This window comes from Canis lupus, chromosome 30, assembly GCF_011100685.1.
Source record: "Canis lupus familiaris isolate Mischka breed German Shepherd chromosome 30, alternate assembly UU_Cfam_GSD_1.0, whole genome shotgun sequence".
NCBI lineage: Eukaryota > Metazoa > Chordata > Mammalia > Carnivora > Canidae > Canis > Canis lupus.
The window spans coordinates 20,096,085-20,122,283 of record NC_049251.1 but is presented as its reverse complement, the minus strand read 5'-3'; the positions used below and the strand labels follow the sequence as shown (position 1 = coordinate 20,122,283).

At 35.2% G+C, this 26,199-nt stretch overlaps 1 protein-coding gene and 1 non-coding gene across 2 annotated transcripts in view; both read right to left on the bottom strand.

The window, feature by feature from the left end:
* Positions 1 to 26,199, bottom strand: part of UNC13C (unc-13 homolog C) — a 542,478-nt gene that overhangs the window by 270,723 nt on the left and 245,556 nt on the right. The window contains 3 exon segments of the mRNA XM_038580464.1: positions 12,171 to 12,334; positions 14,175 to 14,290; positions 17,420 to 17,589. Of these exon segments, the coding sequence (XP_038436392.1) occupies positions 12,171 to 12,334; positions 14,175 to 14,290; positions 17,420 to 17,589 (450 nt within the window).
* On the bottom strand, positions 25,398 to 25,503 carry LOC119866978. Its single transcript, XR_005381927.1, has one exon. It is a non-coding gene; the product is annotated as a U6 spliceosomal RNA (small nuclear RNA).

Below are 26,199 nucleotides of genomic sequence, written 5' to 3'. Positions count from 1 at the left end.
AAGTTGAAATGAGTAGGTATTGGAAGCAGGAAAAAACAATTTGGGAAGATATAGGAGCAAAAAATGACACTTCTGCCTTGCTTCCAAAATGACTAAGCACTTCACACACCACAGTCAGAAGGAGAAAATAATCTTGAGATAGTCTAAAACTCACACGCATCTTGAGATAATCTAAAACTCACAGAATCACACTGTTTTTGAGCTCCAAGATTAAAAAAAAAAAAACCTCAAATATTTTTCTGAAACCTAAAGTTTCTAACAAAACAATCTTGAACTTGATTTTACTCATGTTATATCTGAAAATTTATTATGACCTCTTAAAATATGAACACCAGTTTAGTGTCCCACCAAGAACAGCACAAGAATTCCATGGAAACTAGGTCATCTTAGGTATGTTATGTTTTTGCTTTGTTTTGTTAGTGCTTTGAAGTCTGACTCCCTCCCTGCTTGCTGTAATTAAACATTTTTTCTTTTCTATTTTTTTTTCCTTAAAAGGAATAAATAGAAGATTTATTTCTATTAGGGAGAGAAAGAGATTGAGAGAGAAGAAATGCAGGGACACAAGGACAGTGGAAGAGGGAGAGAGAGAATCCCTAGCAGACTCCTCGCTGAGCACAGAGCAGGACATGGAGCTCGATCTTATGACCCTGAGATCATGACCTGAGCCAAAATCAAGAGTCAGACACTCAAATGACTGAGCCACCCAGGCACCCCCTAATAGTTTTTCTTTCTTAAAGTCACAGAGCAAGTAAGGTGATTCAGGATTGGAGTTCAGGCAATTTACGTTCAAAACCATCTCTCTATATTTCACTTAACTTATCCTCCTCTTCTCTACAGTGTTGTGTATTACTTATACATGCATCTGCTTCCTTCAGCATGTGTTTAGTTCATGCTTGGTTATTATCTTATTCAGCCTTCCAGTAGCATAGTATTTTCTTCCACACAGGAGTTGACCAATGTTTATTAATGAAAACAAAACAATGTGAGCCAACGGTATTTATGTTGAGTTAGAGTATACAGGGCATGTGGTTGGATACCTTGAGTGTGGCAGTTTATCAAAACATATAGTTGCTTTATAAACATTTGTTGAAGTGCATAGCAGTTAATAGTAATGATAACAATAACTTTGAAGGTTAATAACATTCTGCTTATAACCGCTGTATATTTTAAATTTTCTAGAGCATTAGGCATATATTCATCTTAGAGGATAGACAATTATTTTGCTTTCTGATTTAAATTTAATTGAGATGATTTCTTGGGTATTAATATTATTTTTAAATATTTTATTTATTTATTCATGAGAGAGATTGAAGCAGAGACACAGGCAGAAGGAGAAACAGGCTCCATGCAGGGAGCCTGAAGTGGGACTCGATCTCTGGTCTCCAGGATCAGGCCCTGGGCTGAAGGCGGTGCTAAACCGCAGAGCCACCCGGGCTGCCCGATTTCTTGGGTATTATTAAAGGTAGGTAGCTACATATGATTCACTCACTCAAAACTTCCACTCAAAACTTCCTGGACATATCCAGGAAAAACAAAAAAGAATGTCAAGTCATAAAAGCATTTGAAATTAGAGTACTAGTCAAAGATTTCCCAGTATCCAGGAGGACTTTGCCTAATTTTAGGGCAGCCTGCTAGATTGAGAGATGTTCAGTGGCTGACTAGTGTTTTAGCTCCTAAAATATTAACCTGACTAGAGAGGAAATGGGGAGATATTTCTAGCAACATCACACTTTTTATGCTATATCTGAGATTGGGACCTAGGCTGCTGGCCAGTAAGGCTGTCAGCCACTTTCCTAATCCACACTAATGGCTTCTCAAGACAGTAAAGAGCTGTCTCTTATTTCCCGCACCAACTCACTATATTAAAGGGTATATAACTCTCAAGATTGTAAGACAGCAATGGAATAGGCAATGGGATTTGAAGCTAGTTAGAAAAAAAAGGGCAGAAAGAACACTGGCAACAGTATATCCTGGGGATATCCAGCAAGATAAGAATTCACAGCTAGTTTAGATTAGATGGGCGGGGGAGGGGAGGAGGCGGAATCCAGCTCTTATATTTGGAAAACCCATCAATAGAAGCAGGTTAAGTATCTTTCTCCAATCTAAAGGAAAGCTGTATTTAAATAAAGTCATGGGAAAGAGTGGAACACTTTTAGAGGCTCAGATTTCAGATTAAGGTCTTCAGGTGAATGCTGATAATTAACCCAGGTGGTCAACAAATACTGATTCAAAGGAACCCTGTAAGTTGCCAAACAATTAAGATGTAAACATCTTTACATATTATTTTAACATACACACTTGCATGCACACACATGCACATGTAGGTATAAAGCAGAAACAACCAAAAATCTGGCAGGAAATACTTATTAACTAAAAAGGTCACAAAGTTATCTCCATGTAGGGCTAGAGATTTTTGTTATTTAGAAAATACATTTTGTATTTTTAAAATAATTTACCATTAGCATGCTTTATTATCCTAATCTATCCTAATATAGAAAAATCTATATAAAACAGATTTTAAATGTTGATTCAACTTTCGCCCTATTGTTGATTTTACAAGTCTCTTTGTAACATTCAGCATGAAACAAAGTAATCTAACATCCTTTAAAATTTCTCTTTGACTAAAGACAAAATTTCTTCATGTTTTTTTTTCTAAAGAAGTAACTTTAAAGTACTACATAATGTAAAAGTATATAAACTATATTATTCTTTAAAACATCATTAAACAAGATTTTTATAAAAGAAGTCAATAATGAATCACCCACAAAATGTTTTTACTTTCAAAGTTTATCATAGACCTTACCAGTTTCTGGTTAATGCAAAGTTGCAAAAAATTTACTATACAATTAATATAAAATATATACCACTTTGAATTCACTTAACAAAAATATATTGAGACTTAATTTTGACGGTATTAATGGAATGATTTTTCACTTATAATTTCTAAGGCAAAACAGGGATGAGAATAGTGAAGTTGTGGAAACCAAAGAAGGACAATGAGAAAAACCTGGCAGGTCACTTAATGATACTTTTCATTCCATTAGGCCTTTATATCAGTTGTGATATCAAATTAGCCTTACAATGGCATTTTTCTTAGGAAATAATTAAAATTGTAAGCAATAAAAGTTTCATTGTTTGTTACCTATACCTTTGAAAAAGGTATATAGATTCAAGTCATAAAAATGATTTCCTTAATTGACCAGAATTAATTGAACATGTCTCAATATGTCTAAAAATTTAAGATACAATGATGCGCCCTCTTAGAACTTACATTAAAATGATCTTCTTAAAATTAGTGACTGGGGAATTAATCAGGAGTTGTAATAATAAAATTAAAAGTTTAGGCATTTGGGGAAAAAAGTTTAAGCATTTGATATTAATTTTAAAAATAAAACACTGAAATTCAGAATTTCCAGGTCACTCTTATGAATTTAACCTCTTCCCTGATTGGTAAAAATACCGGTCTTCTTTTTTCTTTTTCTTTTTTTTTTTTCTTTTAAGAAGGGAGGAGAGTGGAAGGGGGGAGGGAGGGAGGAAGAAGGGGAGAGAGGGGGAGAGAAGGAGGGAGAGAGATAATGAATATCTTAAGTGGACTCCACACCCAGCACAGAACCAGAAGTGGGCCTCAGTATTACAACTCTGAGATCATGACCTGAGCAGAAATCAACTAAACCAACTAATCAACTAAACCAACTGAGTCATCCAGGAGTCCCTACCTGTCCTTTTCTAGAAACTGTGACTAGGATCATGGTACACAAGAGGTACACATGGTACCTCTGGTACCAAACAATAGTCTACTTTGAACTTGCCATTTCACGTTAACTTTTAACCTAAATGATAAATGATTAGGCAGTCAGTATAATCAAGATAATAGTATGCATTAATGTACACATTTCTTAGATGATGGAAAGAGGAAAAGGGAAAAAAAGAGAAATTTCAAAGAAGGAGAAGTTTTAATCAGGATTAGTGGCTATATTTCTTGGAAGCCTTGAAAATATGGTAAACAATTTTTTTTAGGTATGTGGGGTAGATGGAGGAATTCTGGGTGGCTAATTTAGAGTTACAGGTGCCATGGCATAGGCATAATTCACTCTAATCCTGTTCTGTGATCTTAGAAAAGTAATTTTATCACTCTTAGATTCAGTTTCTCCATCTTTGAAGTGAAGAGATCTAACCCTTCCAAGCTTTAATGTGCTACGCGTTTCTGAATACAGATAACAGGTTGTGTCCAGCCATAAACATTACTTCCTCTCACCATCAACATTTGATTCTACTGGAGCCCCTGGTTAATAGGGATGTCCAGAAAGCAGGGAACAGGGAGTCATCTGCAGGCATCCTTTGCTCTTTGGGAGTTTTTAGCTAACAGGCTTCTACACATTCTTCAATTTGCAAAGTACCTCCCTCTCACTTTATGTGTGGTAATTGCCAAGACAAAGTTTCTTGCTTCTAACCATCTCCTTGAAAATCAATTCCTTTTAAAGGCTGTAGTTTCAGTGCTACTTATATTGTTCTAGGAGGGAGAGGGAAAACAGGATTTAAAGTACATTTAGCAATTTAAAGTGACTGAATAGATCTTTGTTGCAAACAATTCCTTCAAAAAGTACACCTTCAAATAAAATAGGTCGAAAAGTGCTATTGTAATCTCTGAAACTGCTAACATTTCCCACACAGACACAATTGAAAACAATGGATTAATAATGTTTAAATCACCTGACTACTTTTTGAAGAAAATGGGGTTAGTGTCAAACCAATTTAACAAATGGAATTTCAGCTTTGTGGGAAAAGTTAGAGTAACAGACTTAAAAATGATGATGCTTAAATTGCCAATAATGACACAGTTACTGGCATGTTTTCAGCTAAAGCAATTGCTACAATATTATCAACCATTAATTCTCAAAGATTATTGGCAAAATGTTGGGGAGTCACATGTATTTCAAATAATACATCTGGATTCAGCTTACTTGCTATTGTTTTGTAGACATCAATGTGGAGGGGGAGGGGAAGGACAATCACCTAACTCATCTGCCTTTTCAGTGACACTCTGGAATCACATCATCTTGTGGTTTTCAAGGGATTAAAATGCCTTTGATTTAAAAGATTTCAAGATCATTTTTTTTTCTTAATAAAAATAAATGATTGGAAAGAAGTACCATAAAGATGACAATAGTTTTTAGAACCTTTGGAGATGGCAGAGAAACCATACAAGATGAAAGGAAAGATTATCCGTATTCCAAATGGTAGAAATACACTAAAATAGCATTTATTACGTTTGCTCCCTAGAATTCAAAGTAGCATGCATTTCAGTGATGGCACACATGCTTGTCACCTAAAAGGGTCAAACATTTAAGGATCCACTTTTGGCAAAAAGCATCATAATTTTTCACGGATGCTATGGATTACTTGAACTCAGCTGTAGAGGCTTTGAATGTGAAGGCAGCGGTGGGAGACAGGAAAGTAATGAAACGCACAAGGTTTGGAGGAATGGTGGAAGTTGAAGAACAGGTAAGGCTGGGACCCTTAGGCTGACCATTAGCTTTCTCTGACACCTCTCCTCATCTATGTCTGGGTTTGGTCGCTTTATGTCTGTGCTCTTACAGTACCCATGTATATCTCGATTATGCTGTCTTTTTGTTATTTCTTCTTCCTCTGTGATCTCGATTAGCTCACTGAAGCAAGAGGTATCTTCTACTGCTGTATCCCAAAGCCCTGTATAAGTCCTCATACTTAAATACTCAGAATGTCTATCAAATAAATGAATTGTATCTTCTGGAATAGGGACTCCCTGAAACACCAGATCTTGCCTTCTTCTTTGGTAATGTATCCCTTAGTGCCTAGAAAACTCCTTGGCACATGGGAGGTCCTCAATAAATATTTCTTGCAGGAATGAGTGATTCATTCATCAATTAAGCAGCACTCTCCTCAGAAAGCAGGATCATGATTCAAGCATAGACTAGTGCCTTTAAAATAAACTGTATCCCCATAGTTCTAGTTCAAATATAAATTCAATTGAGAGCGCCAGTACCAAAGTAAAGGTTGTTAAGGACACCAAAGTGAAAAGTACTGACTTAATGCTTTTCTCATTTGGTATTACGGATGCATGACCATAGTCTAACAAAATCTTAGACTTGGTAAGACTCCTGGAGTTTCATTTTATAATAAATGAAAGACTCATTAAACACCCAGTTAAAATATATTTGTTTGACAGAAATTACCTCCAAAGGACAATTTAATCCCTGATGCTGACATGGAATTCCCTGCACGTGTTTAGGGGTGAATGGTAGGTATGTCAGAACATTTTTAAGAGTGTATATTTTTGCATAGAAGGACTCCCAAAATTCTTATGATGAACATAGATGTTGGGGCCAGGCGGGAAGGGAAACTCCTCAAGATGGTGGATACGCCAAAATGGCTGAGGTTCCTGTCACCACCTCCACTTGGGACGCCAATGGACCAATGACCTGCTGACAGCTTGAGCAGACCCTTACACTTCTCCTTTGGACTTCCCCAACCGAACCCAATGCCCTTCAAACCCCAGAGGAGGAAGTCACCTTTGGTCGAATTGCAATCCTTCCTTTGCATAGTGAGGGTCACTCTGACTGGCTGGATTGCAATCCTTCCTTTGCATATGAGCCAACCAATAGGAAACCGTTCTGCCTTACAACGTTATGTAAACCCCCTACCACCTTGTCTTGGCGCGACTTCCTCGACTCACTCTCTTTCCCCCGTGAGTCGTGGAACCTCGCCCGAGGGTGCCTGCAATAAAATCTGTTCTTGGACCCTCGCTTGCCTTGGCGGTCTCATTTCCATCTAGTTACTAAAAAAACTTAACAACAGACTCTATGCTCAGCATCATGATGCAAAATATATAAAATGATGAACTTCTTTGGAAAGGAAACACTTTCATTACTACTGTCATATATCAGAAAATTACCTTTTTTTTTTTTTTTTTTTAGATGGATGGTTGAATTTACCATGTGGGAACAAATCCTCCTGGTCCTTGATCAATCGCTTGTCCAAATAGGAAAACTGTGATCGCCTTTCTCATGAATGTTCCCAAACAAAAAGTACATTTTTTAATGCAACAAATAGGGCTAATAAATTGTACCCTCACAGAAAATGTTTTGTGGTAAAAAGGAGAGAGCACTTGTAATAAGCAGGAGGTACCTTAGAGGACTGGGAAGTTCAGTATTAATGTTCAGATTATTTACCAGCAGAATAGATTCAGCCTCCTTCTTATGATGAGAAATACACAAGAAGAAAATTTAATAATGTACATCCAGACTCTCTGGCTTAATACACAGTTCCCAAATCCATCTGCTCCAAATCCATCTTCAAAGAAATGGGAGTATGCTTAAAAGAAACCAGGCAATCTCTACTAAAAACAGGAAGATTATAAGGTTACCTGGGGATTTGGCTAAGCAAAAGGAGTCTTTAAATATCAAAAGAAACTGAGCTTTGATTTTTTTTTTTGATCAAATCGTATCTAGGAAAGCCCACAGAAATTAAGCAGTTTTGTCCTTTCCCAAATTTGCAAATGTCCTTACTAGGTAGACAGGATATCCGTTTCTTCTTTGAAGCTTAGTTCCCTAATCTTGTGTTTTTAAAATTAAGGGAAATACTTCTGAGGTAAGTTTGACATGTGTAGTTCTAGGTTTTGTTGTTATTGCTTGGTTAGTTTTCTCCATCCCCTGAAGCAAAGTTTCAAGATAACAGGTAAATACTACTGATTCAACAGGCAACCAACTAAAATTTGAAGATATAGTTGGTTATTCATAAACTCTTTTTTAAAAATTATGTTATTCATTGGTCAGCAATAGGAGTCATATTATAATTCAATTACAGGACGATCAATTGGAAAGTATGGTAGAAAAAAAATCTCTGAAAGTTATATTTCAACACCTAACAGAAGAATGTCAGTACTCTGAAATTTCTCCAAATTATTATAAATAATCAATATGGTATGCTTTAAAACACTTACAAGGTAAAATAGATACCTACACCAGCTTAATCTTTCAAGTTCCATTTTTTATGCTTTTGGCAATTGTGAACTTTTTTTTTTTTAAGATTTATTTATTTGAGGGAGAGAGAGATTGAGGGAGAGAATGTGTGTGAATGAGGGGTGGGAGAAGGAGAGAGAGAATCCCAAGCAGACTCTCCGCTGAATGTGGAGTCCTATGCTGGGCTGGATTAAGACCCAGAGACTATGACCTGAGCTAAAACCAAGAGTAGGACATTTCACTGACAGCCACCCAGGAGCCCTGGCAATTGCGAACTTCTGACATGAAGAAATGTGCCAGGAGAAGTTGAGAATAAAGAGCTTCTACTTCTGATTCACTCAATTAAAAATATGTACAGAGTTTCTATCATGCACCTAGAATTTTTTATAAGGCAGTAATAAACATATAGCTATTGTATTCAAGATAGCAATTTGAAATCTTTGAACTGAATTCAAGCACCTCTCTAAGTGACACCAGTCTATTATCTCTCTCAAACTAGATTACACGTGTAATTATAATATTTGCATTTTGATATAAAATGAGTATGCGCATAGTTTTCTATAAAAACTGTTTCAATAACTAATGATCATCAATTAATAATAAATGAAGAGGGATCCCTAGGTGGCGCAGCGGTTTGGCTCCTGCCTTTGGCCCAGGGCGCGATCCTGGAGACCTGGGATCGAATCCCACATCAGGCTCCCGGTGCATGGAGCCTGCTTCTCCCTCTGCCTATGTCTCTGCCTCTCTCTCTTTCTCTCTCTGTGACTATCATAAATAAATAAAAATTTTAAAAAAATAATAATAATAAATGAAGAGATCATATTTATGTTTGTAGTCAAATTTTTTTTAGGAGTTATCCAACTGTCAAACAACAGAAATATTTTTTATTCTGGTGAGATGCTAAAACTCGTACTATCAAAACAAAATTGCACTGGACATCATGAAATAGGCCAGAAAAATTTTATTCAAGGGTGTGCAATAGGGAAGAGAAATCAGAATTCAGTCCAAACTCAACTCCACTGAAATGACAGATGGGGATATTTTTAAGTGCTAAATTGGAAGGGGGATGAAGTGGAGGTTTTAAGAACTGGAGTTGGGAGAATCCTAGTTACCTGTGTTTGCTAATTGACGTTAACCAAAGAAAAGATACATTTTCTCTTGTACTCATACCCTGAAATAGTATTACAACTTGGAGAAAGGCACCTGTCCAAGTTAGGCTCCTAACCCCTACCCCGCCCCACCTACAGAGACTGGGACCAGGGGCCTATACTCCTCCTTGATTATTGTATTTGAGAGAGATGCCTCCCAGGTCCTTGAGAAAGCTACTCCTGGGTTGTAAAACTGACAAGAGGCTTTTGAAAAATTTATAATTCAAAGAATTTACCATTACAAGTTTTCTAAAGTAAATGCTATAAGAAAAGGGAGGTCAGGGACCTCTGGGTTTAACCCTTCTGGATTCTGTAAGGGTCAAGGTGAGAGGGAGGTTAGGGGCCTAGAGGCAAGAAAGAGTCTGTAAAGTTTTATCAAGTTGAGGGAAATGTTAAGGCCATCTCGGTCAGTACTCAAAAGCTGAAAGAAATATTTAACAAATAAAAATATCAATATAAAATCAAATGTATAACCAGAAGTAGATATGATATAGTTGGTCCTTGAACAATACAGGGCTTAGAGTCACTGACTCCTGCACAGTCAAAAATCCACATATAACTTTTGACTCTAAAAAACTTAACCACAAGCCTACAATTGACTGGGAGCCTTATTTACCAGTCATATCAATAGTCATAAACACACATTTTGTGTGTTTGATGTATATGTGCCCTTAGAATAAGCTAGAGAAAATCTGAGAAAATCATAAGGAAGAGAAGAAATACGTTTACAGTACGTAAAAAAAAAAAAAAAAAAAAAAAACAACAACAACAAAAAACTATAATCTAGAAGTAGACCCTCAATGGGTCAACTATATAATCTACTGCATTTTGTCATCATCAAAGTGCATTTCTCAATTTATCACCAAGATAGAAGACATTTTCCCCTCTTATGCCTATCTGCCTTGCTCTCATTCTTTAGACCAAAAGTTAGCCATCTAAGGCCATAGCCAAGCCCAGCCTATTGTTTTTGTATGTGTGTTGCTTTTGTTTTTGCTTTTGTTTTTGTCAGTATATAGCCATGCCCATTTGTTTACTTAATACCTATGGCTGTTTTTACACTTGGAGTGCAGGATGAGCAGTTGTGTCAGAGACTATAGGCCCCACAAAGCTAAAAATACTTATTGTAAGGCCCTTTGTAATTATGAGTTCACATGCAGGTCACTTGATACCAAGGAAGTATCCAAAAGTATTTTATTGTTACTGTTTACTTAGGTTAAAGGCAAGAGAAAAATACAAGTGATAAATGAATGAAGGATGATTCTTCTCTTTTAAACTGTCATACAGTTAATCCTTTTTCTATATTAACATGATTATGCTTCTCAGAATATAGGAAGCATGGCAAAGAAGTAATGTGACATCAGCTCATAGAGATATTTTGGGATAAATTTAACTTGATCATTTCTTTTATTGGCACTATTTCCAGAAGCAGTCTTCTTGTTGCTGTTGTTTGGTTGTTGTCGTTTTTAACATAGCTTCCTTCTCACAGAATAGTTCATTTATTTTAGACTGTTAATCATAGTTGCATTTTTACTGTGCTCAAATCTGATACTAGGTAGTCTGAATTATAGCCATTGACATGGGACAGGGGAGATGACAAAGTCACAGACTCCATTATGGCTGTCCAATTACAAAATAGGTTGCCTGAAAAGCAATATGCTGTTGCTGCATGCAAATAAGCAGAGGGATGATGACCACAGTAATGGATGCAGCAATAGGGTTTCTGATTTGGAGAGAGGTTCAACTACATGACCTCTAACTTTCTTTTTACCTCTATAATCTCTAAGTCTTTATTATTTAGATTTAGGACACTGTCAACCAAAAAAGCATACAATTCATAAAAAAATCTAAATGTAGTCTTACATATTCTGCTCTAGAATTATAACTAGTGATTAAATGCTAAGAACAGTAAACTTGGAAGAAGAGCATTGATTTTGGTCCAATCCACATCCATCATTCAGATGGTTGCAAATGACTCATGATCTGGGTCTGCATCTTTGATTGACATGAAAATATGATCCGATCATTAATATGAAAGTACAGTTTTCTAATATATATACATAAGTAGTTTACATATTATATATGGTATATAACTGAACAGTATGCATTTATACACTTAGACTAGGTTTCAAACAGTATACTGTGGGCAAGGTACAACCCAATTCTAAACCCTTACTGAAACTCCTCAGTAAAGGTCTGTATAGTCACTTCTATAGAACCACATTTACTGGGGCACCTGGGTGGCTCAGCAGTTGAGCGTCTACGCCTTCGGCCCAGGGCATGATCCCGGAGACGTAGGATCGAGTCCCATGGCAGGCTCCCTGCATGGAGCCTGCTTCTCCCTCTGCCTGTGCCTCTGCCTCTCTCTGTGTGTCTCTCATGAATAAATAAATAAAATCTTAAAAAAAAAAAAGAACCACATTTACTGCAGAATGTATGTTCTCAATAAATCTTAGTTTTGCTGAATTAGCAGCACTGATAGAAATATAGAAAGGAAGAATATATCCTATGGTTTGGGTCAAGACACTGTAATAGCTTTGGATATATCTCTGACATTAACAGACTGTGAAGTTGGGCAGTGCACTTCAATCATCAGGTTTTAGTTTTCTCAGATATCAAGTAGGGCATTGGTTCTCAAACTTTAGAGTTTATGAGACCCATCGGGAGGACTGATTAAAACACAGATCACTGGGACCCACTTTGAGAATTTCTGACTCAGTAGGTTTGGGGTAGGTAGGATAGAGATTTTGCAATTTTAAGTTCCAAGGTATTGCTAACACTGTTTCCCAATAGAGAACACTCTAAGAACAAAGTAAGGTTGGGGAAGATGGTAGTAGTGAATTGTCAAATCCTTAACACTTTAGAGCTGTGTGAGAGAGTAGCCAGAATAAATAGGTTCATTCATATGTAACTGACTTTATAATTAAAATTTCATTTGAATTAGAAGAATGGAGATGAATGCTTTTCTTACATTTTCTTTAGATTTCAACAGAGATTTTTGAATATGTACATGTTCTAGAGTACTTACGTCATAGCTTGATAAATGGATTCAATCCCGTAACGCATGGCAAATTCATCAACTATTTCTTGGGAAGCATCATCAAAGAAAACTTTCCAGGATTCCTCCCCTTTGACCTCTGGGATTTTCACTCCACCATTAGACTTCACTTCAGTCAAGTAATGGAACAGATTCTAAAAGTAAGTGGTTTTCAATTGTTCAGTAATTCCTCAGAATAGGCCAGAAATATGTAAATGTAACTCTTGGTAATTTATATTTGCATTGTGATTGCATCTAATGTTTCATCAGCATATAGAAGCAATAGGAATATATTGGGTTTTTATTCTAACTCACCTCATATTTATGCAAATTGGTTTTATTTCTGCCTAGGCATACAAAGAATCAATGATTCAAATGTTTCATATTTATCAATTCATTGTAGTAGGAAGTTTTTGCATTTCTACATGCTAGAACATTTTTGCACTCATGGGCTCAGAGAAAATTATAGGGCCCTGGATGAGTAATGTGTTTTTAGCTATGTTAATACAGAATTTTAGTGTGTAAAGGGCTTTGACTGTGAAATGGTAGAAGTCGGGACAATGAATTGAGATTACAAGTGAATGAGAAGTTTGTAATGAAATAAAAATCACTACATACAATTTCTTGTTTAGGAATATTGGGAAGTATTGGGAAATAACAAGTTTGGGAACTGCTACATGGATGCAGCCTGGGTCCTTTCTCAGGTTTTATTCTTTTTGGTTCTTGGACTAGCAGAAAAGGATTCTAAAAAGCAAAGAATAATGCTGTTCCTCTGATCCCAAATATTTTCTGCCCAAACTGAAAGACCAGAGTTGGCTCTCCATCTCGCCAGCTCAGGGAGTTCACTGATTTGAAAACTGAACGACCTTTTCTAAAGGAATAATATCACTGGCTAAATTGGAGTCAGGAAATTAAGTCTAGGTCCTATATCTAATTATGTGCAATGTATATATGATTTAAATACTGTTCCCCTTTCCCCCTTTAGTAAAATGGAAGTGCAAATAATTCCACATATACATTTTCATAGATACATTTAGGGAAAATTGCATGCAAAGAGCAAATATTCTCTGTTATCTTTTTCTATTTTGGGAAGATACTTTCTTCTTTACCTCTCTGAACATGGGGAAAGGTACATTCTTCAGCTTTACTTCATATTTTCTGATACATGCGACAAGTGTCATTTGTATCAAAGAGAAAGGCTTTGTGGACAACTCTAAGCTCTGAGATGCAAAGCATTCAATAGAAACCCAAGATTATATTTCTCAGTATATCTACACTGAGGTGAATCTGCCCTTTGGATTCAAATTGGGTAGTCTCAAACACTAAGCCAACCAAGCCCTACTTTTGGGGTGAATACATTCTCTACTATCCTTGGTAGTAAGGACATTTTGATACTCTCCATTCCCAACATGTTTGTGGAATCAGTAATTAAAATGGAGGATGGTTCAGTATGTATGAAGCTCTTTGTTACTCTAGAAAAAGAAAAAAAAAGCAATCATTGCTTTTACACTGGCTACCAAAAAACATTGATGCAATATCAACATTTTTGTATTTCTAATACTCCCAACTATATCTTCAATAAAATCTGAACACTAACTCACTGTTCTCAAAAATAATATTTGGATACGTTCCTGCATTACTAACATACTATATGTTTAATGCTTCCAAAATATTTGTCATGGCTTATTTTTTTAACAAATGCCTTTGATGTTTTTCTTCCTCCTCAGTCTACTTATTCATCATCATCTTATTGCCATTTTTGTTAATACCTGCCTCACGTGTCTGTTCTGACTCTCAGTAGAAGACATCTGCTCACTCTTCAGAGAGTAATACATAGGCTGTATGATATCACATGCTATATTACAGGATCAGAACTCTAGGAACAACTCTACAAACCTAATTCAATTATACTTCTAAACCAAAAGCTTGTTGTATGATCCATAAAGACCTATTTCTTTTCTAGATTTTATTATTAATACAATTCAATTCACTTACCTCATGTAAACATGTATATTGTATATGATATGGGGCAACCTTCTCCTCTCCTTTTATTTCCACATTGATTTTCAATCTAATGGCTCCAGACACAGCTGACTTATCTGTCCGTTTCTCTGATAAAACAAAAAAAGTAATTGGTCATTTTTGAAAATACCATATTTCTTATAGAATTTCTCAAAAGCTTTAAAAAAGGCTTACATTGCTAAAAGCCACTTTTCTAGATCAGGTTTGATTATTAACTAGCCATTAAGACCCTGGTAAACACAATTTAAAATAATGTGCCTATTATGTCACTAATCCTCAAATTGCATTACAGATACTTCAAATGAAAAAGCTTCATCAGGAGACCTTGCCATTCTGATACAAATTTCTGTGTACTTGATCAGTTTATCAATGAAATTGCTCAGGCAATTAAAAGAAAGATAACTTAAAAATACAATTACCCAGAAAACTATTTTATCTAAAAGCTTTCACTTCTCTTTCTATGCTTGAAAAGAGGAGTCAAAGCTCTAACAATGATAACAACAAAAATTGTTCATAGTTTTCTTTACCAGTGATTCTTAAAGACCTACAGTCTATGGCCTGGGTTTACTAATGTGTTGAATTAACTGTATATTTGGACAAAATCAATATGTAGTCAATTCAATCAAATAATGTATATGTGTGTTCAGTATGAACTAATAAGTAGTTTTAAAAGAAAAAAAAGCATAATCACTAAGTCCCTAGAATTTGAATGTACATAGGGGACTCACATTTGATATCTGCTTCATAGATGAAATAAAGAAGCAACCTGACCCATTTCACAAATAAAACACAAGGAGGTAGAGTGACAGAGAAGGTGGTAAAAACTTATTGACCCTCTTCTAAGTATAACTGTATTTATAGTCATAAAAGATGCAGTTAAATCATGAAGTCTGCTTTCTTCTTGTGGAATGTCTGCTGATTCTTCATGTTAATATTTGATAGTCATTATGTTCTAAGATTATCCCCTGAGGAGTGCCAGGATCCTGAGAGTTTCTCCTATTGGCTGGGAGATAGTTGATTCCCAAAAAATATTAAAGTTCTCTGCTGGGGCCAGAAAAAAAAAAAAAAAAAGCAAGTCCTGGGATCTTCTTGTCACAGATCTCTGTCCAAAGTCCCAGGGAGCATTACTGGTTCTTTGATTTTAACTATCATCATCCCCATAGATCTATGGGACACAGGCCTCACTTAGATGACCAGAGCTTTTGGCCAAGTCCTCCTCTGTATGGTGGAATGAATTCTATGTGATGAAGGACAAAACACTATAAAAAGAGTACAAATATGGAATCTATATGGGTTTAACCTACTGAGGGATTTTATGCAAATCTAAAACTGGTCCTTCCCAGTCTCCCTCCTTCTCTCTTCTTTCCCCTAAAACTCCCAATATCAGCAAAGAGAGTGCAAACATAAAAACTGTTGGTGAGCAGGGAAATATTTCCCCGTCCTGTTGCATCATATTTTCCTCCCCATAATGGAAGGATCATTTCAGCATAAGAGCTGAATAGCTGATTTGTACTGATTTTACTAATAGCTCATTCAATCTTCTTGGCAAACTGAATATACTCACATCAAAAAACATTTGTCAGGAAGCAAAGAACATCAAAAGAATTGTTCTTTTGTCAAAAGAATGTTTTAAGGAATTTCTGTTTTGAATTCTAACTGCCTTGATTCAAGGACATGCTAACATACTACTACTACAAAAAAAAGTCTGTAAGTAACCCACTTTAAACACAATTTATGATATTGCACAGAGCTAATGGTCTGAAATTTACTCTTACCTAACATCTCTGTTTTCATATAGAAAGTTGTCTCATAGTATAAACAAGATACAGGAGAATGATCACTATAACTGAACTAAAAATTGCATCAATAATGTAGAGGCCCCAATTTTCTTTAAGGAAAATTTCTTTAAAATATATTTTGATATTGGGTTCTCAGTGTAGTTTGAATCATTTGTTTCTAAGTAAATTATATATCTTTCCTTTGTTCAAATTACTGTATAATTTAGAGTTTCATTAATTCTGTGACTTTATCCGTTTACTTTGTCAAATACATTATTTGAAGTATGTGGGTTTTCAAAAAGCCAAAAGCATTTTTTAATTTGCTACATTATATTGATATCCTAAAATGGAAACTCTTCGTAATCCTGGGACTGGGTAAACACTTTCATGATTTACAATTGGCCCTTAGAATTTAATTAAAACATTTCAGATGACATGACTAAAAGAATTTGGCAATTATCAGTTTGCTCTCTGTATTTATAGATCTGATTCTGGTTTTTGTTTACTTATTTGTTTTGTATTTTAGATTCCACATATGAGTGAATGGGGTTGGAGGAATGGGCAAAATAGGTGAAGGGGAGTGTGAGAAACAGGCTTTCAGTTATGGAATAAGTCACGGGAATAAAAAGTACAGCATAGGGAATATAGTAAAAAAATTGTAATAGTGTTGCATGGTGATGGATGGTAGTTATACCTGTGTGACCATAGCTTAACATAGAGATTTGATCACTACGTTGTACACCTGAAACTAAAGGAACATTGTATATCAACTACTCGCAAATACATTTTTAAGAAGATGTTTTGGGTCATGTCTATAGAAACTGAGCTGAAAAAAAAGAAAAAGAAACTGAACTGATCCATATATATTTACTATTATTAAATCAGCACTGAAGATTCTAGATTATTTTTCAATTACTGTAAAAGTCAGAATAAAACTTATTTAATTCTTGATTTCATAATAAAATTTCATTTAAAAAGTCATGCCAACTAAAGATATTCTCAATATCTTTATCACCAGAATAAACGTAAGTCCACATATATATGGCTTTGGCACCTAAATCCTACTTTTATATCATCATTCAAAAGATATTCAAAATAAACTTTTCCTTTATTGCTAAAATTTCATTAATGGACCAAAAGGAAATATGTCAAAGAGCATAAAGTCATATGTTATTTTTTTCCTATACATTTGGCAAAGTTTTTGAAACTATACAAAGAATGGGGTATTTTTCTCCTAAAAGACACCCAGTTGATTTTTGAAAGGCTTTCTCTTTTCATCTCAAATTTACCAACATCTTTCAATAATACTGAGTTTGAATAACTATTTCAGCAGAATGTTGTAGAAAGACATTATTTTGACTTATATGGTAATACAACAAAGGCCACAGATATTCTGAAATTTTATTTAACTATTTTTCAAGTAAATTTAAAAATAGTCACCTAGGTTGTACCAGACATCCATCTCTCCACTCAGGGTCCTCACTTCTACAATCGTTTGTCCCAAAAAATCATCTGACTCCTTTTTGAAATGTTGCTTGACTCTGGATTTAATGTCATCATCTTCATCCCACACTCTAACTTTGATACGATCTGTGGAGTTGTGGCATTCACTGAAAGTAAATGTGGATAAGTTAACAACCATTGGTAACTGCTCTAAATGGCATTTGGTGTTAGCAACTTATTCTAAATCTGTCTAACCCAGAAAGGCATAGTATACTATCTAATCAATGAGAGTTCCCACTGATCCTTTCTATCTATAGGATGTTACAGGTGTCAGGGATATTGAAAAATGTTGTGTTAGTTAAGCAATGTTAATAAGGGATAACCACACCCTATTCCTTCATATTTCCTTTTACTGAACTGTATATAATCAAATATGGGTCAAAAATCTTTAGTGTATTTTCTCTTTGATATATTTCCTATTTGCAATGGTTATCTAGAGCAACGTAGCCATGCTCAGAAAATACTGCACCATAAACATAAAGCTAATTTTATTGCTATGGATGTCACAGAGTGTAAAAGATAATGCAGTTATGTGCTAGTACTTAATAAACTAAAAATCTCAGTAAGTATGTAAGATACTGTTAAATCAATTAGAATTAGAACAAAATCCTTTTTTAAAAAAAAAGATTTTATTTATTCATGAGAGACAGGGTGGTGGGGGCAGAAACACAGGGAGAGGGAAAAGCAGGCTCCATGCAGGGGATCCGACATGGGACTTGATCCCAGGTCTCCAGGATTACACCCTGGGAGGAAGGTGGTGCTAAACCGCTGAGCCACACAGGCTGCCCGAACAAAATCCTTCTGTTTTTAAGAATAAACTGCACGCATTAATTTATTTTTCATTTTCAAGTTTTCTCCACCTACTCTTGTTGAAGCCACACATACTATGTTAGCATTGCCCACACCTATTATGGTGTTTCCCGACCCTGTGGCTTTTGTATACATTCTGCTCCATGCTTCTCTGCATGCTAATCAATCATTCTTTAAGCATCGGGTCATCGCCTGTTCTAACTTTTTTTTTTTTTTTTGTAGCTATTGAGACAGTTAGGAAGATCAATGATGAGCTCTAATTTGCTCTGAACATTCATTCACTCTAGTATAAGGATCTTCAACATGGGGTCAGTGGATGAATTCAGAACATCCAAAATATATAAAGAACTTGTAAAACCCAATACCCCAAAACCAAATAATCCAGTTAAATGGGCAGAAGACATGAACATTTTTCCAAAGAAGCCATAAAGATAGCTAACAGACGCACACAAAAAAAGATGTTCGACATCACTTATAATTAAGGAAATAAAAATAAAAACTACGATGATATATCACCTTACACCAGTTCAAATGGCTAAAATTAACAACAGATGTTGGTGAGGATGCAGAGAGAGGGGAACCCTCTTACACTACTAGCAGGAATGCAAACTCATGCAGCCACTCTGGGAAACAGTGTGGAGGTTCCTCCAAAAGTTAAAAATAGAACTACCCTATGATCCAGCAATTGCATATGCAGAAGAATGAAACTGGACCTCTTTCTTACACCATACATACATGCCAAAAAAATTCAAAATGGATGAAAGACCTAAATGTGAAACGGGAATCCATCAAAATCCTAGAAGAGAACAAGGAACAACCCCTTTAACCTCACCTACAGCAACTTCTCACTAGACATGTCTCCAGAGGCAAGGGAAACAAAAGCAAAAATGAACTACTGGGACTTCATTAGGATAAAAAGCTTTTGCACAGCAAAGGAAACAATCAACAAAACTAATAGGCAATCTATGGAATGGGAGAAGATATTCGAAAATGACATATCATATAAAGGGCTAGTATCCAAAATCTATAAAGAACTTAAATGTAATCCCCTCCCTCCAAAATAGTCCAGTTAAGAAATGGGCAGAAGACATGAACAGAAGCTTCTTCAAAGATGACATACAAATGGCCAACAGACACATGAAAAAATGCTCAATATCACTTGGCATCAGGGAAATACAAATTAAAACCACAATGAGATACCATCTCACACCAGTCAAAAAAGTCTAAAATGAACTACAGAAGAAACAACAGATGTTGGCAAGGATGCGGAGAAATGGGAATCCTCTTACACTGCTAGTGGGAAATTAAACTGGTGCAGTTTACTCTGGGAAAGAGTATGGAGGTTCCTCAAAAAGTTAAAAAGAGAGATACCCTTCAACCCAGAAAATGCACTACTAGCTATTTATCCAAAGGATACAAACACAGTGATTTGAAGGGGTGCACACACCTCAGTGTTTATAGCAGCAATGTCCACAATAGCCAAAATATGGAAAAAGCCCAGATGTCTATCATGAGATACATGGATAAAGAAATGTGAAAAAAAAAATGTGGTGAGTATATATATATATAATGATACTGATATATACTAATACTATATATATATAGAGTGTGTACGTATATATATATGTGGTGTGTGAGTATATATATATATATATAATGATACTTATATATACTGATACTATATACATAGTGTGTGTGTGTGTGTGTGTATATATATATATATATATATACACACACACAATGGAATATTATTCATCTATCAAAAAGAATGAAATCTTGCCATTTGTGATGATGTGGATGGAACTAGAGGATATCTTGCTAAGTGAATTAAGTCAGAAAGAAAGATACCATACGGTTTTACTCACATGTGGAATTTAAGAAACAAAACAGATGAATGTAGGGGAAAGGAAGGAAAAATGTAATAAGATAAAAACACAGAAGGAGGCAAACTATAAGAGACTCTGAACTACAGAAAACCACCTGAGGGTTGTTGGAAGGAAGTGGGGCAGATGGGCTAAATGGGAGATGGGCATTAAGGGAAGGTACTTGTTGGGATGAGCACTGGGTGTTATATGCAACTGATGAATCACTAAATTCTACACCTGAAACTAGTATTACATTGTATGTTAACTGGAATTTAAGTAAAAACTTGAAAAAAGGAAAAAATAATAAAATAACTTCATTTTAATTTTCCTTCAATTATGAATATAAACAATAAACAACCGCTGTATTATGAGTACCTGGAAGATTTTGTCACCACTAATACTAAGATATTTATATGTATTATTATCATTGTTATGAAAGTTGTAATATTTGTAACTATCACTGTACTAAAAATATTCTTCAAAATAATTGATTTTACTGTCAATTCTACATATTTTATTTTAGGCATTTACAAATATATGATTTTGAAAAGTGTCCATGGTTCTCACCAGATTGCCAAATGAATTCATGGCATAAAAAATACTTAAGAACTATTGACAGAGTTCTCTCTCTCCCATTAACCTATAAGACAAGAATAATACAGCACATTTAAGAATAAGGTTTGCAATATGACATGACAATGTGAAAATTAAAGCCCCACTATTTCTATGCAATGCAAGAGCTTTCTACATAGAGTGCTTTGGCAATTTGTGGGATTTTTAAAAAATTACTTTTATTTTTTGTTCTTATAAACATTTAGAGGCACTAGTGACATTAGGTGAGGTAGGCCAGGGATTTGGACACCTACCATCTACTAGACAGCCTACCTGATTTGAAATGATGCGAAGGCATTAATAACAATGCAAAATGCATTGAAAATTCAGTTTGAGACTTTTTTTTTTTACATAAAAACATTAACTCTTTTGCGTATTTTAAGATATTGAAGTTTCTTAGAAAATAGCTAATATCTAAATAACTAATCAAAGGAAACTTTGGTTATTGTTGCTGTTCAGAACTTTACTAAGAGCTGTTTTTCACTTTGAGAGATTATACTACCAATGTCAAAATAATCACTCCAAGTATTTGAATCTAAGTATTCGTATCAGTTTGCAGTTGAGAATCACATATATGTTAATTCTACCAATAGATGAAAGCATGTAACTACTAAATTATGTATCCCAGGGTAGTTGTTTACTCTTTTATGTTAAAATATATGTCAGGGACGCCTGGGTGGCTCAGTGGTTTAGCGCCGCCTTCAGCCCAGGGCATGAGCCTGGAGACATGGGATGGAGTCCCACGTCAGGATCCCTGCATGGAGCCTGCTTCTCCCTCTGCCTGTGTCTCTGCCTCTCTCTCTCTGTGTCTCTCATGAAAAAAATAAATAAAATCTTTTAAAAATAATAATAAAATAATAAAACATCCCATTTTTCTTTATGTTATAGTTGGAACATTGTGCTGATTATTTTGAAATCATATTAATAGATGAAATTACATATTGTTTCAGCATAAAAAAGTTATCATGAATTACTTTATATAAAGGGGGTCATTAGGTCTAATAGGGTTGAGAACTACTAACTACTTCTACCTGACTTAGCCTCTTTGAATCTTGGCTTCTTTATCTATAAAATGGGGTTAATGTTACCTGTCTTAGAAGATATTTATAGAAATTTAGTGAAATAATATCTTACAGCAGTTAGTACAGTGACACACACTTAAGCATTTGATCTATAGTAGTCATTAATATAATGTCCTCATTACATAAGTTATTCTTGAAGTGAAGATCTAAGTTTGTTAATATCTCTATTCTTAACGCAATTTCTGGCATGCATCTAGTATTCAAAAAATATTTATTTAAAAATCTGCAAAGTTTTGCCAAAATAAAATTCTCTTTATTATATTTGAAGGAAAAATAATGTTATCATTCTTAGAAATATCATGTATATCAAATAAATTCTCCAATTTTCTCCAATTTTCTTTCAATTGATAGCTATTTTATTATTAAAATGTGGTAGAAATAGTGGGGAAGGAAAAATAATCTATGACACTGTGTCCATCACAGCAAACAAAACCACTTTCAGCCAAGGAGAGCAATTAGAATAAATGACAGCACAACTGTCTCCTATCTAACTCAGAATTCCAAAGAAAACACACCTGAAATTAAAGTAGTGAGGATATTGAGGTAGAGAGATGCTTGGTATTTAACCCAAAATTTTATTTAAAATTGCTTAGATTTTAATTTATTTGCTGTCAAAAAGAAAAAAAGAAATTCAAAAAAAAAAAAAAGAAATCAGCATTGAAACAAAAAACCATCTCCCAGCCCATTTGCATTATTCTTAGAAAATTGAAAAACTTAGAATATCAATAAAAATAGTTAGCATTGCCATAAACTTAAAATGCAAAATAACACAAAATCAGAAATTAATCCTTTTTTTGTCACCTTTTGATAAATCACCAGTTCATGTAGGTCCTAGGAGACAGATATGTGATGTAATTTTTACTTGCAAATAACAGGTGCAATAAATAGCAAACTCTAGATAATAAAGATTGGTAAATATTTCTAGAATCTATTATTTAATAAAATCAAAACATCCTGTCTAGTTTTTAGGAATATTTGAGGCCCTAGTTTTTGTTATAAATTTAAGGTGGAACTTATGTGTGTATATATATACACACACATATATACATACACACACACATACACACAAATAATAATCCACACAAGACAGTAATAACATATATATGTGTTTGTATATATAATATATGGATACATGTATAACCTTTCCTTGTAATTCATAAATGTATATGTTCACATACACATTGTGTTTCTATGTGTATGTATATACATATGTCAAATGGAGAGTGAGACAATACTGTAATAACTCTTTTCAAATTCCTATTAGAAATGACTCCTTTGTACCAGATGGAAGTAAACCTTCCAAATACCTGCTCACATTTCCATTATTTTTTTAATTAATTTGGTTTATATTTTTGGTTATGCCATCAAGAGTTCATTTCTTCACCCATATACCTATCTACTCATTCACCCACTTAGCAGTTATTTTTTGAGCACCCATTAACATATAGACAAGATCAAGACTTTGTGAGGTTCTATAATTCAACCAAGCATACTCTTCCTTTTTTAATGTCAAAATTAAGTGTATGTGATATTAATGGATTTAGAACAAATATAATCAATAATGTTCTTGTGATTTTACTGAAAGGAATTTGAATATCTCTATTTCTCATTGATTCTATTCTTTCATTTCTTAAATAAATTTTTAAATTTAGAATAATTATAGAGTTAGATAGTATAGAGTTAGAGAGACATTGTAAAGACATAAGAGTCCCTATAGGTCCCCCAGCCAGATTCCTCTATTATTAACATCTCACATTACTAACATCGGTTCTTTTTTTTCTCATAAAGATATGCCAGTTCTTACTTTATCTTTCCCAAAGAGCTTTTTGTAAGGAATATTTAAAAATAGACAATGTTTGCTATTATGTATCAGGTTTAAGCTGTCAGAAACATATTTTTATCTTTGCAGAGTAAAGACAGTAATGGGACTAGTATTGCAAATACTGGAAATGACATGAGGATTTTGCAATGCATATAAAACCAGAAAATTAGTTCAAGACAGTGTGGTGAAGAATCATCACATATGGATGCTCAGCATCTATGAACACCTCCTTCCATTTTGACTATATTCCTCCTTATGTTCCTCATCTTTTCAAGACTGAAGCTAGATAGCTCACATTCCCCTATTCCTTTGTAGTGACGGCCCAGAGATTTGACTTGCATTCAAGCAAGATCTGAACTCAAAATTCAACAAAGTGAAGCAGCAGTTCTATTCTGAGAATTTGCTCTTTTGGCAACAGTGGTGGAGGAGCCTTTAGTATTTTGATGCAGAGTGTCTGCTATTTAGTCTTGAGTAGCAAAAGTATTGATTAATGATGGCAATGTTGTTTGCTCTAAAGAAACCCTGTGATATAATTGGACATTGTTTCTCTACAGAGGCTTCAAGGGCAGGCACTCTGACCTCTCCAAAAAGTCTTAAGCAACTAACAGTGTATGAAATAATCTTTTTCTGTACCAACTAATTAGAGTGAACTCTAGTTCATTTGGAACTAAGGATTTTAACAAATGTCGTAACTTTGAAGCAACAAAGGAGCTTCGATAGCAGGGCTTATGTGGAACTGACTATGGAGGACATGATGGGGGCAGAAAGCCAAGATTTAATGACCTCAGGCTAGAAAGCCAGTTCATTTCTAAGTGCGATAGCAGAACAGTTGGTCACACTGTTGCTTGCTATACCTTGGAACTCTGAGCACTTGCCAAGCAAAGCTTTATTATGTGAATGACTGGAATAAAATTTAGAATGTTTCCATGTGTTTATTATGTTTTGCTGCTTTCAAAAATGCACTGCAGTGGAGATGCACTCAAACTAAATCCAGACAGTCTGTAAGCAGACATGCAAGGGAGCACAGCTATGCCCAAAGAAGCTCACTCTGCTTGTGTCCTGTGATATAAATTGACTGAGGATATGATTATTTGGAACCCTGCAAGGTTGAGAAAAGCCAGCTGCCTCTGTATACAAAAGTGTAATATACATGTAACAAGCAAGGATTTCTAAGGGCAACTTCAAAAAGGTAATTGTTGTCCCTGGGTTTTTCAAACACTTTCCTTCAGGAAGTCTCTGAGTGACAATGAAGGCATTTCAATGGCAAAGATGAGATCGGGGTGTGGCATTCATTCACACCTTAGCATGCTTACTATTTTGCAGAAGCTGAGGCAGCAACCATCAGGTCAAACGAAAGAAATAAGAACCGAGGATCCAGCAGTAGAGAAAGTTTTCAGGCTTATATGGTTATTCATAAAATTGTCTTAAAGCCCAATTCCTGGAATCTTGGTAAATTTTCCAGGGAACAGTATTGTCAAATGTACCTCAGGCTTGCCACAGCTGTACTAATGCTCCCTCCCCCTACCTAAGAGGTAGGTGGTCGGCAGAGGGAAGAGAGAGAGAATCCCAAGCTGACTCCAGGCCCAGCATGTGTGCCCGATGCAGGCCTCAATCTTGCAACCTTGAGATTATGACGAGCTGAAATCAAGAGTTGATGCTTACCAGCTGAGCCACCCAGGCACCCCTAAATGTCTTATTCTTAATGCTTCTTCTTGTCATCATCATCTTATAAGGAATGCTTCACTAATTTGTAGGTCATTCTCATGCAGGCGTCATGCTAATATTCTCTGTATTGTTCTGATTTTACTATAGGTCCTGCAAAGTGAGTACCTTTTAATTATTTTTAGAGCCCTCTTTCATTTGCTTTCACTTTCCAGAGAATCTGCTTAGAGTGAGGGCACTGACAAATTGGGCAAGGAAGGTCTCCCCAGACATTGAACCCAGTACCTGGAGGAAAATGGAGAGAAGAAATTCATCTGGAAAGTACAAGGGCCTGCAGATTGATTAGCCAAGTCACTGTGACTCCTGCTGCTAGGATCAGAAAGTCCTGAGTATACCTGTCTAGTTGGAGTCTATATTTACTAATGTACCAATAATGGTCATGTCTTTCCCACTTACCTGATTACTGAATGAGGCTTTTAAATTGCTGTTACCCTATCTTCTTCACTCGTCATAATAATACATTGGGAATTTGGGAAGATGACAACCTGTCTTTAATTTAGAGTCCCAAGATCACAAAGAACCAAACCTGGAGCTGATGGAGAGACTATCCAAAAATCATGGACTAAAATGATTAGTTACTGCTAAATGCAGTAACTGGAAAAAGTTTTGGAATGGCCTACCTGGGACCAGAGAGGATGAATTAATTTTATTTAAATTAAATATAGAGATAGGAAGGTTGTATAAAATGTTGAATAGTCAATGAGGTGGAAGGTAGCAGACACTGTAAATGTATTCCCTCAACAACCTTTCAACCTCTCCTTTTCCTTTTCTACTTTTAGGCAGTATTTCAGCCTTCCGTGTAAC